At 40.6% G+C, this 17,716-nt stretch overlaps 1 protein-coding gene across 2 annotated transcripts; it reads left to right on the top strand.

Annotated features, from left to right (window-relative positions):
• The first annotated feature begins 1,334 nt into the window (after positions 1-1,334).
• On the top strand, positions 1,335-17,033 carry cpeb2 (cytoplasmic polyadenylation element binding protein 2). Of its 2 annotated transcripts, XM_029499936.1 has the most exons (10): positions 1,335-2,724; positions 4,099-4,368; positions 6,793-6,883; positions 8,944-8,994; positions 11,516-11,689; positions 12,018-12,107; positions 12,258-12,376; positions 12,484-12,598; positions 12,902-13,083; positions 13,329-17,033. In XM_029499936.1, the coding sequence occupies exons 1-10, from the start codon at positions 1,774-1,776 to the stop codon at positions 13,554-13,556; spliced, it is 2,271 nt and encodes a 756-aa protein (XP_029355796.1). In that variant the 5' UTR covers positions 1,335-1,773; the 3' UTR covers positions 13,557-17,033. The 2 variants fall into 2 exon arrangements, with proteins under 2 accessions (XP_029355796.1, XP_029355797.1); XM_029499937.1 differs by lacking the exon at positions 8,944-8,994.
• Positions 17,034-17,716: the final 683 nt, after the last annotated feature.

Genomic DNA, 17,716 nt, shown 5'->3' with positions numbered 1-17,716 from the left:
TTTATAACAGTCGTGTGTGAAAAGGTTGTCAGAGTTTCAGATAAAGTTATTAAATGGACATTTCTGGTTTAAAAAGCATCGTATAGATGACAATGCAGGGCAGAAAAGCCATATAGTTTGTGCTAAGCTGTCATCATTAGCAAAAACCAGATGGTAGGTTGCTCATGCACATTGCTTTGTCACTCTCTGTCTTCCTCATTAGAAACCACAATATCACACAATGATTGAGTATAATTATTCAGTTTCAGATTTCATGAAGAGATTAATCACGTCTGTTTGTTTTACTGTTCATACGCACAACATGGGCACTGGACAAACCCAATAATACTTATAACACCATCTTTAAACTGAGGTGATCCTTATTTTTCAAGCGAATAAAACACATGAAGCCTTACTGTCACATGCAGAAAGGACAGAACTGTGCTGTCTTTGTTTTTTTGGTCCTCGAAGACAAATGGACAGTCAGATGGTGACATTCTCATGAGTCACACAAAGGCAATGTCTCTGACCCGTCCACGCTTAAATATCATTTAGCCATTAGCCATATAATGCATTTATGAAGCAGATCATATGGTAGGTTTGCCTGTCAGCTTTGATTTCAGAACAGGCGATGAAGATTCATCTCCGCTGACAGGCGCTGACATGGAGAGCTATATTTAGCACTTGGCGTCTGTGCGTAAAGTGACGCTGACGCGGACGCACGCACGGCAGTTGTGAACTGAATACTGATGGGAAGACTGTATACATCATGTAGGCTGGTTAATATTTAAGCTTCAGAGAAAGGGATTTATGATCAGACAATGACAGCCGCATATTTATCTCGATAACGCGGCACCAAATTGTGAGTTTCGACTCTAAAGTCTCTTCGTTTGAATTCTGCTGGCAGAATAACCAACGAAATGTCTCTGAAATTATGGCTTGTGATTGATGGTGTGTAAATTTATAACGTAATAAATAAAAAAAAATATACTATGGCAAACTTGTAGCCGCACGTTATGTGTGACACATTGCAAATAGGACAAAAACTATATTAGAATTTAAACCTTCAGAGCAACACACACAGACAACACATCCAAACTGTTGGTTTCCATTCAAATAGCCGTAAAATATGCCACTGTGATCGGGCCCACGGTCTAACTCACCCCACTGCCGGCCATCTTCCGGGTCCCGGCGAGGGTGTAGGCTTACCGCACTTTATGAATAATGAAACAATGACGTAAACAATGCGGTCCTCTCTGCGGCTCCGGCTCGGGGCACGAGGCGGGCGCACCGAGGCGTGACGCGGCTGTGACGTAGATTCAGCCGGAGATCTTTAATCCTCTGCCGCAGCAGCAGCACAGCCGGTAACCGGAGGAGGGGGGCAGCACGGTCAGACCGGGAATGGACCGCACGGGCTAGGCTAGCCTACCACAAGGCCGAAAAGAGCTCGGTCCTTAGAAAGAAACAAGACATCAACGAGTAAAACAGATTATGAGCAGAACCAGTCGGGCATTTGCATAGATAGGCCGGACCCCCTCCTCTCTGCCTGTAGCCTACAGCCTATTCACAGACGTCCCCCCTATTAAATAGACCTCTTCTTTTTGTTTGTTTGTTAACATACAATTAAGGACGCCATTTGTTGGCTTCGCCTAAAAGCCGAATTTGGTGTCTCTTAGCCGGCTTGCAGACAGCTAGCCTGCCGCGCCTCGTCCTGCCGGTTTCCTCCCCGGTTCGCCCTTCAGGAGCGTCGCCGCGTCCTCGCTGTTCCTGTCAACTGCTGCGCATCAGCAAAACATGCAGGATGAGCCTGTCGGGTTGACCACAGCACAGCTCCCCCCGTCCACCGAGGGAGAGGACAGCCCCGGCAGCACGGTCAGTAAATCTGCTAAACCCCCGAGCCGGGCCGACGACCAGCAGGGCTCGTTCACGCCGGATTATAACCATCGAAACCAGAAGAGAGCTTTCCCTGACTTCGATCGAGATCCTTTCTGTCCGAGCCGGCCCGCCTGTGACCTTCAGCACAGCCGCAAAATACATCAGCGTTTAGGTCAGCACACCGAGTTTAGCCCCGCGGAGTCGCCCCCCCTAGCCCGGGGGCATTTCAGTCACCTGCCCCAGAGGCAGCCCTTCACGGAGCCCGACGCAGACGCCGCCGCCGGCCCGCGCGGCTCTCCGCTGGAACAGGCTGAAACCGATGCTGCGTCGCCATCGCCCACTTCAGTAGATCCGATCAAGATCCAGATGGACTCCCCCATCGCCCACCATATCAATAACGGCAATGGCAGCAGCGGCAGCAGCACCTGCAACATGTTGTCTGGAGGTCTCGGCGCCGCTTTCCCGAACCTCCCCGCCCAGGAGTTGCATAGCGCCAGCGGGGGGTCGTCCTCACCTTCCCTGCCCGGGTTCGGCACCCCGTGGTCCGTCCAGACCAGCTCCTCGCCCCCGCCCGCACCCAACTCCATCAACCCCATCCACGCCAACGCCATTAATCAGATGCCCAACGCGGACTCTGACAGTTTTTACCCAGGTATCCCCTCCTCCATCAATCCGGCCTTCTTCCAGAGTTTTTCGCCGGTGTCAGCTAATCCGTGCGCCGGGATTAATGTGCAGGGCTTCAGCGGTCCTTTTTCGCCCCAGATAAACATCCCCCAGCAGCCACAGAGCCGCAGGTCCCCGGTCAGTCCACAGATGCACCCCCAGCAGGGAGCCTTCCTGCAGCAAAGGAACAACTACAACCAACATCAGGTGAGGTGCTGTGTTGCAGAAATCACATGAAGGTGACACGGGATAGAAAGAATCCCCTTTCCTTCCCTCGAGCATTTCAACCCACAAAAAAGAAGATATTTGAATCAAGATTTTTGGTTTCCATAATTTTAAGACAGGCCCCCAGTACTTCTTGTGACACTGCAGATATTCAAACGAAAGTCTTATAACTTGTGTGTATATTACAAATCCCCAGTTTTGGGAGGATAAATGATGTTTGGTTTTTTTTCCCAAGTCATAATATATTTGCCATGTTGGGTGTGAGAGCTGAAGTCACTATTCTTGAGGTCGAGGGAGGGAGGGAGGGGTGAACAGTGAAAGGGAGTGTCACTGAATCTAGCTGTTCTCCTCTGGAAGCTGGCAGTGGGATGCAGCCACATGGCACTGGGCCATCCCTGTCTTGTGGTTCTCTCAGTAGGAATACAAAGGCTCACAGAGTTTAGTGTCCTAAATTGCTGCTTATTTGGGTTAAATGAAGACATCTAGTATTTTGGTGGTTTACGTGTGATGGTGAAAAAGTTAAGGGACCCTGAAGACAGTAACATTAGCAGCTTAGTCATTCCAGTTTATGCAGTAGTCTTTGAGTTTAGCTTTCATTTGCCCTCAGCTTCAGGTTTCTTGCATGATTTGCAAATTGTGCGTCTGTGCAAGCATGTGTGCAACTCGCTGTGCTTTCAGTGCATCTGTGCCGTTGCTGTTTCACTGACCTTTACTCCCATGATTTGTGTTTGAGTGCTATGTAAATAAATTTTCATCAAACCTCTAAAGCAGCCAGCCCTTTTGGTTCCGCATTTATGAACACATCCAAAAGGGCCAAAAAATATAATGTGGAGCCTTTCCAGGAGGACACCAACATACACAGGTCAGAACCTCCTGGAGAGGATCCACTGTGATTTTGTTTTTCAGGTTCTAAAAACAAGTTTTAAGTGGAGTAAAGTCTTATTTTCCACACAGCTCCTAGCAATGGATCAAAAGGGAATGGAATTAAGATTACGTTATGTGCTGTGTGAGTGAGAAACAGAATGGCGATTGTGCTCTGGGAAAGAGTTTCACGTGAAAGTGTAGAAGATTAGGCATGATGCAGTGCGATGTATAATTAAGAGTGGACACAAGGTCCAGGTGGAACATGTGTGTGTGTGTGCGCGTGTGTGCGACTTGCACTGGCAGTATTACAGAGCAGAGGATACTTAATATTAGTCTTAAAGCAATAAATCCTCTTATTTACCCAGCCGCTGCAGGGTCAGATCAAGCTGGGTGGACAGAGAGATGAGGAAGGATTGAGAAACAGAACAGGTTGCTCCTTCTAACCTTCTGTCTCTCTACTCTCTTTGTGTCTTCTCATTGATCTGTGTACAGCCCATGGTAAAGCAATCTCCCTGGGGCAACCACCAGGGAAATGGCTGGGGCTCCGGGGGGATGTCCTGGGGCCGAGACCACCGCCGAGGCAGTGGCATGGGTGTACCCGGCTCACTCAGTCATGTCTCACCCCTGAAGAAGCCCTTCTCGAGCAACGTCATTGCTCCTCCGAAGTTCCCACGCTCTGGTGGATCACTGGGGCCTAAGTCCTGGATAGAGGAAAACATGTTCCGCACAGATAGCAATAGCAACACCTTGTTGCCCTTGCAGGTAAGTGTTTTGTGTTGATCCTGCATTGGCTGATGTTGATGTTTTTGTAGGATAGTTATATTATGACTGGGTGGGATTTGTTTGGCAACGGAGGGGAACTCAAGATTAGACAAAGGGAGGTGTTTGCATATGTGTTGGTATCAGTGTGTGAGGGAAAATGAGAGTTTATGTTAAGATCCCTTGATGACACAAAACTTGAGAGAGAATACTTTTTTTAGCAACAAAGAAACATAGTGCAAGGACTTCTAAAGACATTCACAGAGTTGAATAGATGTAATTCAGTAGCGTGGTTTCAGTCAGTGGGGAGGATTTCAAACAGATTTTCTCCACAGTAATAAAAACTGTAACAAAGTGGGGGGCTGGCATGAATTTCATTTATAGGATACTGACAGCTTTAAGGTGACATTTCTTCAGGGGCTGAGGCTGCTAAAGGTCTTTGTGTTTGCATCTTGAGGAACCAGCAACTTATCTCGACGTGTAATTACTGAGCCTATTGAAGTTTAATACTGGCGAGTGTGCATTCCGTCAAGGACAGAAAGGTTACATTTTGATCACATGTCATTGATTCATTTTGTTTTCACCAACAATCATAAGCAAAATCTCCACTTGTTCTTGGACCAGACTATTTGTCTTCCTGAGTGATTTACGTTATATCTGGTTTGTGACTATGTTGGATATGTACTTACTGTCTGCTTAAAAATTATTCCATGTTTTGCATCAAATCAACAGATTGACAGTTAATTTCATGTTAGCTTAAACAAAAATCGACCCAGATGCGTTTTCAACTGTAGTAAGCATGTTTATTTGGCCAGAGAACTGTATCTGACAGTATTTGCTATATGCAGCATGATTTCCTGAAGCCCACGTTGCCATAGTTTACATTCAACTTGTCAGTAGTTTCTAATGTTTTATGCAGCTTTTTACTGCATTTATTTTATTGACCTGTATATTTCTGTCTTAAAGGACATTGTTATACAGTGGACAGTTTACAGTCTCACGTCTCTTAATAATCTCCACATATATTTCACTTAGTTTATCATTTTCTTTGCTATGTCTGCTGGCACAGTGTGCATTTTGAGCTGACAGTAGGTGATAATAGCACATTTCTTCTATTAGAAAGGATATTCATTTGACCCATTTAAACTAAAATAATGATATTGCCTAAATAATGGTCTCCTTGTCTGGTTCTACTGTTGCTATGAGCTCAAATTATTAGTGGTATCTGTGCCAAGAAGCACACGGGGTTCCTATTCCAGGAAATAGGCCTGACTCCATGGATTGTTAATTTCCATAAACAGTGTAAGACCTAGAATTTTTCAGATTTCAAGTCTTTTCCTTCCTTCCTTTCTGTTTAATGCTTAGCAGTCAGTGAAAAACCAAATCTCTGCTGTGTCATGTTTTTACATCACGCATAGGAGAACGGAGAAGGACAGCTGAGGGAGGTTGTTTTTCTCTCAACTAATAGTGCTAAACCTGTGACAGAGATTGTTACCTGACATGAATTAAAACTGCAAAGCAATATTCTGCCACTAATGCATTTTTTATTCACGTGTGCCATTTATGGTCATTTTCATGGGTGCTGTTTCCAACCTTCACACTATGCAAGTAATGTTCAGTCCTAAACAAAGTCCGCAGGATCTGCTGCTGATTCAGTTCACCTTGATAGCTTTGACGTGATGGCAGCCATATTACAATCAGAACCTGGAATAATTCAACTGAAATTGAAAGTAATTGAAAGTAATTTAGTTAAACTGTCTATTTGATGTGAAGACAGTTTTAATGTCCTGTTGCTTGTTTAGAAATAAAAAAACATCAATCGCATTATCGAACTACAACAAACAGGTGCTGCTCTGTATATGTCAGTTGCCCTTTTTGGTTTAATTAATTTTATTATTTCTCCCAACAAATTTTCTGTTGCTTTAAAAAAAGTTAACATGACAACAACCCAATCAATATTAAATTGTATTGAATGTACCCTTCTAATACTGTTAGTGTGCTGTACTATCTATTTATTTATCAACAGAATATTGCCATATGAGTCATTACTAAGCTTAACTGATTTCACTTGGAAGCGCTCATATACTCATACCCTTCATCTCAGCTCTCTGGCTAAATGCCACTCCTGGTTTTGGTTTCCATTTGCAGTCTGTCTGCCCTCCAGGAACAAGGCAAGAGATCCTGCTGATTCCATCTTATACACTTTTAAGAAACATACCTTCAGACTCTAAAGTGAATAAATACGGAAAGAATGTTAATCCAAGCATGAGCTAGTCACACTCTTAAATCTCCTACATGCTAAGCCACACTTTTGAAGCTTAGTGTGCTGGAAACATGAGATCAGGTGTGCATCATGATGTGTTAATTTTGAGAGTTCTGACTGTTGACAACGTAAAGCTTCATATGTAAAACCTTTTTTTATTACAGGACCGCTCCAGAATGTTTGACAGTCTGAATATGCACTCCCTGGAGAGCTCTCTGATCGACATCATGCGAGCTGAGCAGGATCCGATGAAAGGTGAGAGTCCCCTTTCCCTCTCTAGCTGTGTATGCGGGGTCAGAGGAAGGTGATCGTGTTTGGATAGACAGCACAGCATCACGCAGAGTGACTCAGTGCAGGAAAGTGAAACAGCCCTTTACTCCCTGGGCTGTTCTGCCTTTCCACGCACCAGCTTATTTTCTCTCTGCTGAGAGCTTAATACTTATGCCACTAACCTCACATTTACATGACCTCAGTGCTCTGATCCTTTTGCTTCTTTACCTGGGCAGCACACAAAGCAGCACTGGAGTGGGGTCTTTTTTATTAGTTAGGTATGAGCATAGTGCACAGGCATTGGATTTTTTTTATTTTTTATTTTTTTATCTGAAAGAGCTTTGGTTTTTTATGGATTATAAGTGAATAGCTCAATTATGTCAATAGCGAGCAGAGAATGTACTGTAGTGTCACAGAGTCCTGGCCTCCTTACTCAGCTGCTTCGACATCAGAGGAGCAGTGTCAAATAACTGCACTGTTCGTAACCTCCTCACCCAGTGATGGCTGCGTGTAGCTCATTTGCAGCCTCAAAGGCCAGCTATACTCTCACTTTAGGGCATAAACAAGAAATGACCCATTCGGGCACACCATTGATATTTTTTGTATGTGTGTAGAAATAACTAAATCCTTGATCAGATGTGATTATTTGTAGTCTTGATTGTGATCCTGCTGAAATCAGGACTCATCCTGTGTCCTCGTTTGTTGGATGAGTTTCTTGTTTTTCCTGCTGGAGCAGATGGAGGGGACATGGGCCAGTGTGCACAGCAGAGTGAGAGGGGAATCTAGACTAATTTTAGCTGTGATCACACATTCACACACTGTGTATGACAGCCAAGTGAGCAGACGCGAGGGAAGGAGAGCCTGCGAGGATCAACTCTGCCATTTATAGCATTGCCACAGCTAACACAACATTGTATTCTGACCAGCAGCTCTAGTAGACTCTAATGGTAATGAAAACTGGTGTTTTTAAAAGAGCAGCCAACAAAGCTTGTAAGTTCACAACAGTATTTTTGAATTCATTGGTGTATCTTCTTTGGGAGACAGCTTGCTAATGTATTTTTTTTTAGATATTTAAAGCCATTGTGTACAATTAGAAAATTTCTGTTTTTGTTGTGAGATAGGGGTCATATCAGGGAAGACACCATGTTAGTCATTTAATCTCACTTTCAGAGTAGTGGAATGTTTTATTGCCTAACATGTAAGGCACAGTCTAAATCATTTTTCGCTGGCATTTCTCAAACAAAGTCATATGCCTTCTTACATCTTCTGGAGATAATTTTCCTTATCTATCATCTCGTTTCTCAAACAAAAGCAAAAATCGTAATGCCCACAGTCCAAGTTGGCATATCAAATTGCTTTTTCTGTATGACATTTTTTTAAACTAGGAGCATGGTAAATGGTATCTATTTTAAGAGGCTTTGATAAGTTGACTTTTGCACTTTTTGCTTGAACCCATGCAGACACAGGGAAAACATGCAAACTCTCCAGGCCCAGGAATCAAACTCAGAACCTTTTTGCTGTGAGGCAACAGCACTGCTAGCCTGTCTTTTAGTCAATTAAACATTTTTATTTTCTCTCAGTCAGCTCAGTATTAGATCAGTAAATACTCTCAGCAAATGATGAAATATAAAATCCGTGTTGGTGTGACATTAACTTTCAGTTCCTTAAGACTGGCACTCGTGACTTCATTCAGGAACAATATTACATCATATTAACAGTGGAAAAGTCAGCCTTTTAGCCTTTTAAAAGCTGTAGGTGAAATAATTTTTTTTGTCCAGACTAATCCAAATGCAGTGCCGAACAAAAACTTTTCTCATAATAAGAAAGGTGAAAAGGAGCTGTTGTTTGTCAGGGCTCAGTGTAGACATGTGGCATGGCTTTTTCAAACACATTGGGCACTGTAGCTGTATGGGTTTGTGTTCGTTCTTGCTCCCATGTACACACATTGGTCTCACCCTGTCCTCTCCATCTGCTCTGTTTCATCCCTATTTGTGTGTGTGTGTGTGTGTGTGTGTGTGTATGTGTATGTTTGTTTCTCATGTCAGGCCGTTTGGGATGCCCTAACCCGGGGGCTGATGGCCTACTCATGCTCAGTGGTAATTATCTCCCATCTCCCTCTGTGTCTCCAGCCCTCATGATGCTTAGCCTCAGTAGAAAACACTCACAGATGTACAGTTGCAGAATAGGGGCACGCTAGGTGACAGTAGATCTAGTTTATGATGTAGAGAAGAGAATATTTTCGTTTCGTTTCATTTTAAAGAAATCCAGACAGACTATTTGCATACTGACTATGTTTGCTTTTATGTGCTGTCTTTATTACAACCTGAGACCTATTTTGATCTTATCTGATGGTACTCATATGATCAGGAGTGTTAGGGTTAGTGTTTCCATTGTTACACTAATTGTGTCTATTGTGTCCTTTCATTAAGATGTAAATTTTCAGTGCTGCTTCGGATACTTGTAGCTCTGCATATTCATTTTAATTTAGGTTTACACACACCGTGTTGGTTTAAAAACTAAAAATCAAAAACTCTTTTGTAGTTATCTCAACAGGACACAAATCTGGGGCAGACAGAATTTGTGTTATGTCTGGTGTTGCCTAGCATTGTCTGTCTCCTCCTGATTCTCTGGAATCGGTAATTCATTTGTTTTCTTTGTTGGAGTCAGTTCTTGTAGCCGTGATCAGCCTGTTTTGTTTTGTTTTTATGACAGAGGACATCCAGACCTTTTCAGTGACATAAAATATGTAAAGTAACACCTTGGTAGCTTAGTATTCTAGTTTACCAAATGGTTTCCCTCGTATCTGGAAAATTTTGTCAGGGGAAAAAGGAGGATAGATGTACTAACAATGACAAAAGATAACTTGGAAATCTTGTTTAGAGTCCCAGGAAGACTTGAGGCAGTTTAATGTATTTCTTTCTCAGTGACAACTTATTTGACTCAGAGTAAACTCCCTCTAAGTTTAGAAAAAGAAGACATAAGACAACTCTACAGATTTAAGTTTATAGTTCCAAAAAAACACTTTGAGAAATGTCTGCACAGCTGAAACTTGCACTCTGTACTTTTCTACATGCAGCCAGGAGCTATGGGAGACGTCGAGGTAAACTCAGCTTTCTACAACAAATCTTTTTCATTCTGGCTTATTTGCTTGTGGATTGTTTTATTTCTTGAATGGATGCCAAACCTCTGTGTTTTCAGTATGGAGTTAGACTCCAAACGTTTTATATCCATAATAAACTTTTTTTATTATCCTTTGGAGATTTGTTCCAGTAGTCATTAAGTCTAAATTCTTTCACAAGATAGGAAATAGAAAGATAAATTACCTATTAAAACTGTGATGTGATCATATTGTACTGTATGCAGGCATGCATGATATTGAGGATTTTAGGTTTATGAGTTATAGTTATAACTCTGTTATATGCACCTCCAGAGAGTTCAAAATAAAAAAAATAAAAAATGTGATGAACTAAATAATTGGATTTAAAAAAAAAAAAAAAACTTGTGTAAAAATTATTAAAATACAACACTGATGCACTTCATACAGTCACTTAAAATGTTTGTCTCAAGCTAACAAGCTGAACAGCTTTACATTTAGCCAGTTAATAGCTTGAGCAACATCAATGCGAAAGCTTTTGCTCCTCAGCCCACTGTCAGCTCCTTCAGACAGTACACAGCAACATTATTTAAACCTCAATAGGTTTGAGTCTCTGTATAACAAACCAGCATACACTTTTTCTTGCTACTGGTTACCTGGCCCATAGTAAACAGTTCAGTAGAAAATAGGCCAATAGTGTAGTGACTTTGGAAATATGATACAGATCTAAAGTAACGAAGGTAGCTGCTACCATAAAGGTGAGAGATGGTTAAAGCTACCAATCCGAAGTAACTATTTAGCTGGGATGAGTGGGCAGCCAACCATTTTCTGTCTGCGTGCTGTACTGTGTTCATTTCCAGATGGTTTAGTCAACTTGAGGCTAACTTGATAAAACAGACAGAGGACACCAAAACTAAGTGACTCAATGAAAATGAGTAAGAGTAAAAATGAAGATTTTTAATACAAATCTGAAAATTCAGCTATGAAATAAATAAACTGACAAAACTGAGAATCTGAAACATCAAATAACGTTTTCTAAAGATTTGTTTAGCTTACATATTTATTTCAATCAACCATTTTATAATGATTTATTTATTTATTTATGTAAGAATGAAACCTTTTGGGTGCCATTCGGCTCAGCGACGTTATTAAAAGCTATGCTCCACAGCCTGCCTTGTCATACCTGCTCTATCTACCGCGCTGCTTCTAGATAAAGTGGAGCACACATGATTGCGTGTTCTGGTGTCAGATCTGTAAAAAACCAAACTCTATAATCCTTGCTCTAAGCTGCTGCTTTGTCTCAGTATAATGCTGCAATAGAAGCAGACATTTTATAAACATCTTCTGCTCTGGGTATATTCATGTCATCAAATCAAACCAACTTTATTTGATAATAACAGAGATATAAAGATTCACGAAGGAGAGTCCGGTATTATAATTAGGCTGGATTTAATTACACATTTAGGAGTGTTTCACAGAATGCAATATTTGCGTTCGCCTTACCAGCTCTTTGCCCTCAACAGGCCGCTCCTCCCTCTTCCCTATTGATGACAATCTCCTCGATGATGGCCATGGCAACCAGGGTGTCCCAGGGGTACTTGGCTCTCCTAATTGTTATCCCCATCAAAATGGGGAACGGATTGAGCGCTTCTCCCGTAAGGTGTTCGTGGGAGGATTGCCCCCAGACATAGATGAAGGTGAGACATGAAGGAATCTCTCATGGTTGTATCATAGCCATGACACATAACCATACCAAAAAAGTTGAGTTGAACTGGGACTATGCCTACTGCACATTACAGCTCAATTCAACTCTTCTGGTTTTCTACCAAGCAGAATATGCTACGTGTTAGTTTTTGTAGGTTCCTTGGGCTACTAAGGGGTCAGAGATAATTGTCACTATTATGTTATTGCTGTGTGAGACGAGGCATCCTGGACAGATCTGACACTGCTAATTGGCTGTACAATGCAGTCAGTACAGTACAGTCTCTTCACTTGCATATTGTTCCTTTTTCCGCTTTCCCTCAGATGAGATAACGTCAAGCTTCCGCCGCTTTGGTCACCTGGTAGTGGACTGGCCACACAAAGCAGAGAGCAAATCCTACTTTCCACCTAAAGGTACTGTCAAAATTGTCGAGCCTCAATATAATTCATACATTTATGGTTGATAAATAGTACTTATATGGAGCTTGTAAAGTTTGACGCTCTGATGTTACGAAACACAGTAAAACCAACGGACGAACACGTTATTATGTGTGTGTTTCCCAGGATATGCATTCCTGCTGTTCCAGGAAGAGAGCTCAGTGCAGGGCCTGATTGAAGCCTGCATGGAAGAGGATGGGAAGCTCTACTTGTGCGTTTCAAGTCCCACCATTAAGGACAAACCTGTGAGTTTAACAGCACCAACTCACACTGAAAAGGCTGAAATGCTGCCACTGAACATTTTACAGGATAGTCAAAAGGTTGATTTAATGTTGACCGACTTTGACTTAAGGTACAAATTCGACCTTGGAACTTGAGCGACAGTGATTTTGTGATGGACGGATCTCAGCCCCTTGATCCCCGCAAGACCATCTTTGTGGGAGGTGTCCCTCGGCCCCTGAGAGCAAGTAATAACACCCTGTTTGTTTTGTCTCAAACTGTTTCATCTCTCTTTCTATTAAGGAAGTAACATAGATTCAAACTTGGGATGCCTTCTATAGGCTGTCCAAGTCTGAGTAGTAGTAGATGATCATCTGTATGTGGTTAAACTGCGTGATATGAACATCTGAGACTACAAATCCCATCTGTACCACAGTCTGGCAACCTCTTCCTGTTCCTGTCATAACTTCCCTATCTCATTTTATATCTTTCGCTCTTCGTTTTCTCATCTAAATCTATTGTTACTTTTTTCTTTCATTGTCTCTATCAAGTTGAGCTGGCCATGATTATGGATCGTCTCTATGGCGGAGTCTGCTACGCAGGAATTGACACTGACCCAGAGCTCAAATACCCTAAAGGTGCAGGGCGAGTGGCATTCTCCAATCAACAGAGTTACATTGCAGCCATCAGCGCGAGATTCGTCCAGCTCCAGCATGGTGACATTGATAAAAGGGTAAAGACCCCAAATTCCAGCTTCTGATAGTGAAGGTGACTCAGTCATGAGGATGCAGTTCACTCAGTCAGTGACTGTCTATGTGTTCATGCGTGTGGAAACTTGCTATGGTGAATAAAAGCTTTTATAAAGGCTGATTCTAACTTTCTTCCCTGTATCTGTTTCTGTAAGGCTCTTCCTTCCATGAAATGTTCCTGCATTTCTTAATCCGATTTCCATATTTTCTCCAAAATGTGTGCACGCAGGTGGAGGTGAAGCCCTATGTTCTAGATGATCAGCTGTGTGATGAGTGCCAGGGTGCACGCTGTGGAGGGAAATTCGCTCCCTTCTTCTGCGCTAATGTCACCTGTCTGCAGTACTACTGCGAGTTCTGCTGGGCCAACATTCACTCCCGTGCTGGACGAGAATTTCACAAGCCACTGGTGAAAGAAGGAGCTGACCGCCCCCGCCAGATTCACTTCCGCTGGAACTAGAGATGCGATCACAGGCATGGTGACACAGTCAGAGGGAAGGGAAACAAAAAACACTGGCTAACAGGAAAAAGAGCGTTGCTCTGCCTCTCCTGCTCTCCTAAGCTATCAGTATAATTGAGTACGTAACAATATACAGTATATATCTATATATCTTTTGTAGCAGTCAATCACCACAAGCCTCAGTTTTTCACCAAAACCCCCCTCACATCTCAGGCTCTGACAACTCTACAACTCTTTTGTGGTACTTTCATCTTTTCTAAGAGGAGATTTAAAAAAAGAGATTGATTTTTGTAGATTTTTTTATCATTATTATTTTTGTATGTGAGATTTAAAGTAGATACGGAATGTTTTTGCATGGGGGCGGCTCGTCTGTCTGTTTTACTGCTGCTAGCCACCCCACAGTGCGTGCAGTGCACACTTGTTTCTGGGAAAACCTCGATTCTCTAACGTTGACACGTGCCCCGGGTCATTAACCAAAGGTAGCAAAAATGATAGGAAACGTAAAATTGACACATTTCTGCCGCAAAACAAATTATTGTTTTTTTAATGTTGCCATGGGCTCTTTCTTCTTGTTAGAGAATTTATTGAAAAAAAAAAAAAAAATTATTATTATTTCTGTGCTCATACTGACCCATAGAGTAATACCTCAAAATACAAAAAATTGGTTTCTTCTAACTGTATTCAACATTTATACTTAACAAGCTAATTTAGAAGCTTTGCTGCTATATATATATATATATATATATATATATATATATATGTGTGTATATATGTATATATATATGTGTATATATATATATACACATATATATGAATAGATGAGTAGGTATAATATTAAATGCCATTTATAAACCAGAATCATGTAACATCAAATACAGTCTGCACTCAACCAATAATGGCCCCCATTGCCATGGAAAAAGTTAAAGTGCATGTTATGACAATAGGCTTATCTACACAACAAGCATGCAGGATAGATGTGAGAAAAAAAGAACAAACCACTGAATCATTATTAAAGTCAATTCTATAGTTGGTAGCATGACCATCTATTACAGATGCCTAAGAAGGAAAAAAAAATCAGACAAAGCTAAGTAATAATAATTTAAAAAATATATATAATTAAACTTGCATGCATTGATGTTTATCTGTTGTTTGATCCGTTTACATATATAACAATACAAAAAGTGATATTGGTTCAACTGTAGACTTAGTGGATGCCATCGTTTTGTGACATGGTGGCTTATATGGCAAAAAAAAAAAAAAAAAAACTCCTGAGAAGCAGAGTGGCGTTCAGTGGTTTGTATTTGTGTGTTGTCCATGTGCTGTGTGACTGTTGTTAGTGTAGACTGAGGCTCTAGTTTAGTTTCCATCAGACTACATGGAGGAGGATTTGAAAATTGACTCTGCCTTCACCCTTCCTATCCTTTATCTTCGTATGGTCCCAAATATTACTCTGATATAGCATCACCCAGGTAAAACAAACGACAAGGTCAGCTCAGAAAATTTAACTGGGGGAAGTGGGCCGAGGCTTGATGTTGTATTAAAAAGCATCTTTAGAACCCATTCACTTCACTGCTTATCTTGTACAGAGTAGCTGAAACGGTTATGCTGTGGGGCCGTAGCTCCACGAAACTCTGGCTCAGTTAACGGAAAATGAGGTATCTGCACATCTCCTAATCCAGCTTTTTTAAAAATGATGATGATGACATGAAGTTGTCTCCTCTTCATTTGTATCATTTGTGTTTGATTTCTCACCGTGATCCTTGAAATAATCTTAAAACTATTTAGGGACAATCTTTTGGTGAGGATGGCTGCTCAGCCATCCGCTCAGTACTGTACAAGTGTGTTGCTCTCGGTGTCTTTGTGGTTTTTGTGCTCCACACCACGGTGTGTACACCTTTGTATCTGTGTTCAGGCATCAAGTATGTAACAAAACTGATTACTTATAACTGTAATTTATAGTTGAGTCATTTAATTTAATGTGTCAACTACTTACCAGTCACTGGCCCTTTAGCGGTTTTTTTTTTTTTTTTTTCTAGTATATATTATGCACTACTTTCTGATATCCCCCTCATTTTTCTCCTTATTCACCTCCTGAAGTGATTTCAGTGCAGTGGATTCTCTGAAGCCTCCACCTATTTATAATTCTACAGATGATTTATTGCATTTTTATTTTTTCATAACTACTTATTTAAGTTGTAGCGTGAAGCAGTGGTCTTAAGTTATATATGTTCTGTATGAGTAGGGCAGGAATCCAATATTTTCTAATATATGAACTAACGTAGTCTGGATGTTGTCAGAAATTAGAGCGGCATCACAGATTGTGATGCAGTCAAGGTGTAAAAGTCATTTGAAGAGTGAGCTGTCGTTCCTTATGGCTTTGAACGTGTTTCACTTGACTTAACTTGTGCTGTTCTTGTGATTATCTTTTTTTTTTTATGTTGAACACTGTTACTTTGTTGTGTGTCTTTGTTTTTGTAAAAAATCATATTTATTTCACTATTTTTGTAGACAAAAAAAAAACTATTTGATTTTGATTGTATTTTTCTATTTAAATAGGACTATTATAAAATTTGTTTCCCCACGGTGATTATTATGTCCAAAAGTTATGTTTAAAGACAAAGAATCATGTCATAAGTAGTATCATCAAGTTTTTGATATACAGTTGATTTTTATTTTGATATACATGATTTCATTTGAAGGAAGGAAACATTAAGGTTTTATTATATTCTTGGAAGACACTTGAGATTCTCCCCATTGCATCGAGGCATCAGCTGCCTGTCCTTGTAGATGCTCTGAAACTTGAATATAACACATTTTGAAAGGCTGACTAACCTCGAATCTGTGTTGTGATGTGCAATACTGTTTCTAATGTTTGTATAAAAGTAAGAACTACAGTGTAAACCTTTTTAATGCAGATTTATTTTTTTCATTGCATATTTTGCAGATTTCTGATCCACAGTATCATTTTTTACTGTCAGAAAAAAACCCCGTTTTTTCATTGCAACTATTTTTAAATCCAGATATCTTTGTACTGATGTAAATGATTGTAGTTATTTTGGATAGTGTTTTGCTAACAAAAGGAGAGACTTTTCATGCATATTTCTATTTCATTTCATCTTATTTTATCCCATGTTTTTATTTCTTTTAATAATAGCTAAATTCTTTGAATAATTTTTCATATTTAAATATCATTGGTATTATTTTATATTTTTATGTGGAAGTACACTATATATGATTTTAAGATGCTAATATTATCAAGTTTAATTATTTTTAAAGCTAAATATTTGTAATTTTACTGTTAAAGTGACTAATTTCTAAATCAGTTTGTGTACACATTCACAGAAGTGGTTCATAAGGTGTTTGGATTGTAATTATTACTCAACGGTTCTTTGATATGCAAAATGAATATCATGTTTGTTTTATTTTTTGTCGGTTTTGTATTTAAATGGGGTGATGATTACAATCTTTGTTTTGTTTTGTTTTTTTTTGTTTTATTTCTTTCACTTCCTGAATAAAGACCCATTCTGTTTGGACACAACATGGCTGTTGTGAGATACAATGCGTCATGCCATTGGTCCTGATTATCTGTAACATGTCCATTATGTGCTGCACCTGTTTTTGGAGACGAGAAGACAATTTACAACATTTTAACGTAATCTAACCTTGATTACAAAAAGGCTATCCCAAATCAAGCCATTTGATTGGATCATAGGTTTTGTATAATGAACACAATCTACAGCTAGGGCATCAAATTACTCTTTAGACCTGCATCAAGAGCTGTATCATGTGTACAGCCTTACACAGGTACTGCTGATTATTGCTTTCTACTATAAATGGCCATGATGCTGTGAGCAACTACAGAAAATTATTTCAGCCACTATGATGCTATTGAATTGATGAACATGGATGCATTTTACGATAGGGTAAGTCATATTTGGTCACAGTGAAAGCTGAACTTTATTCATATTTCCTCTTGTCAGCAGAGGAGGTGAGGAGTGATTGTGAGATGTCAAGAGCTGAGAGGAATAAATATGCTGCTCCTGGTCCAACAAAATGTTTGGTTCACCTCCACAGAGCTGAGAGATATCCCCACATACTGATTCTGATCGCGCCATGATCTGCTACTTTGCATTTACTAAAGATTTCTCTGATGCTGGACA

The sequence above is a fragment of the Echeneis naucrates genome, chromosome 4 (genome assembly GCF_900963305.1).
Source record: "Echeneis naucrates chromosome 4, fEcheNa1.1, whole genome shotgun sequence".
In the NCBI taxonomy this organism is placed as follows: Eukaryota; Metazoa; Chordata; class Actinopteri; order Carangiformes; family Echeneidae; genus Echeneis; species Echeneis naucrates.
Note: the sequence above shows the minus strand (reverse complement) of the source record. Positions and strands in the feature narration are given on the sequence as shown.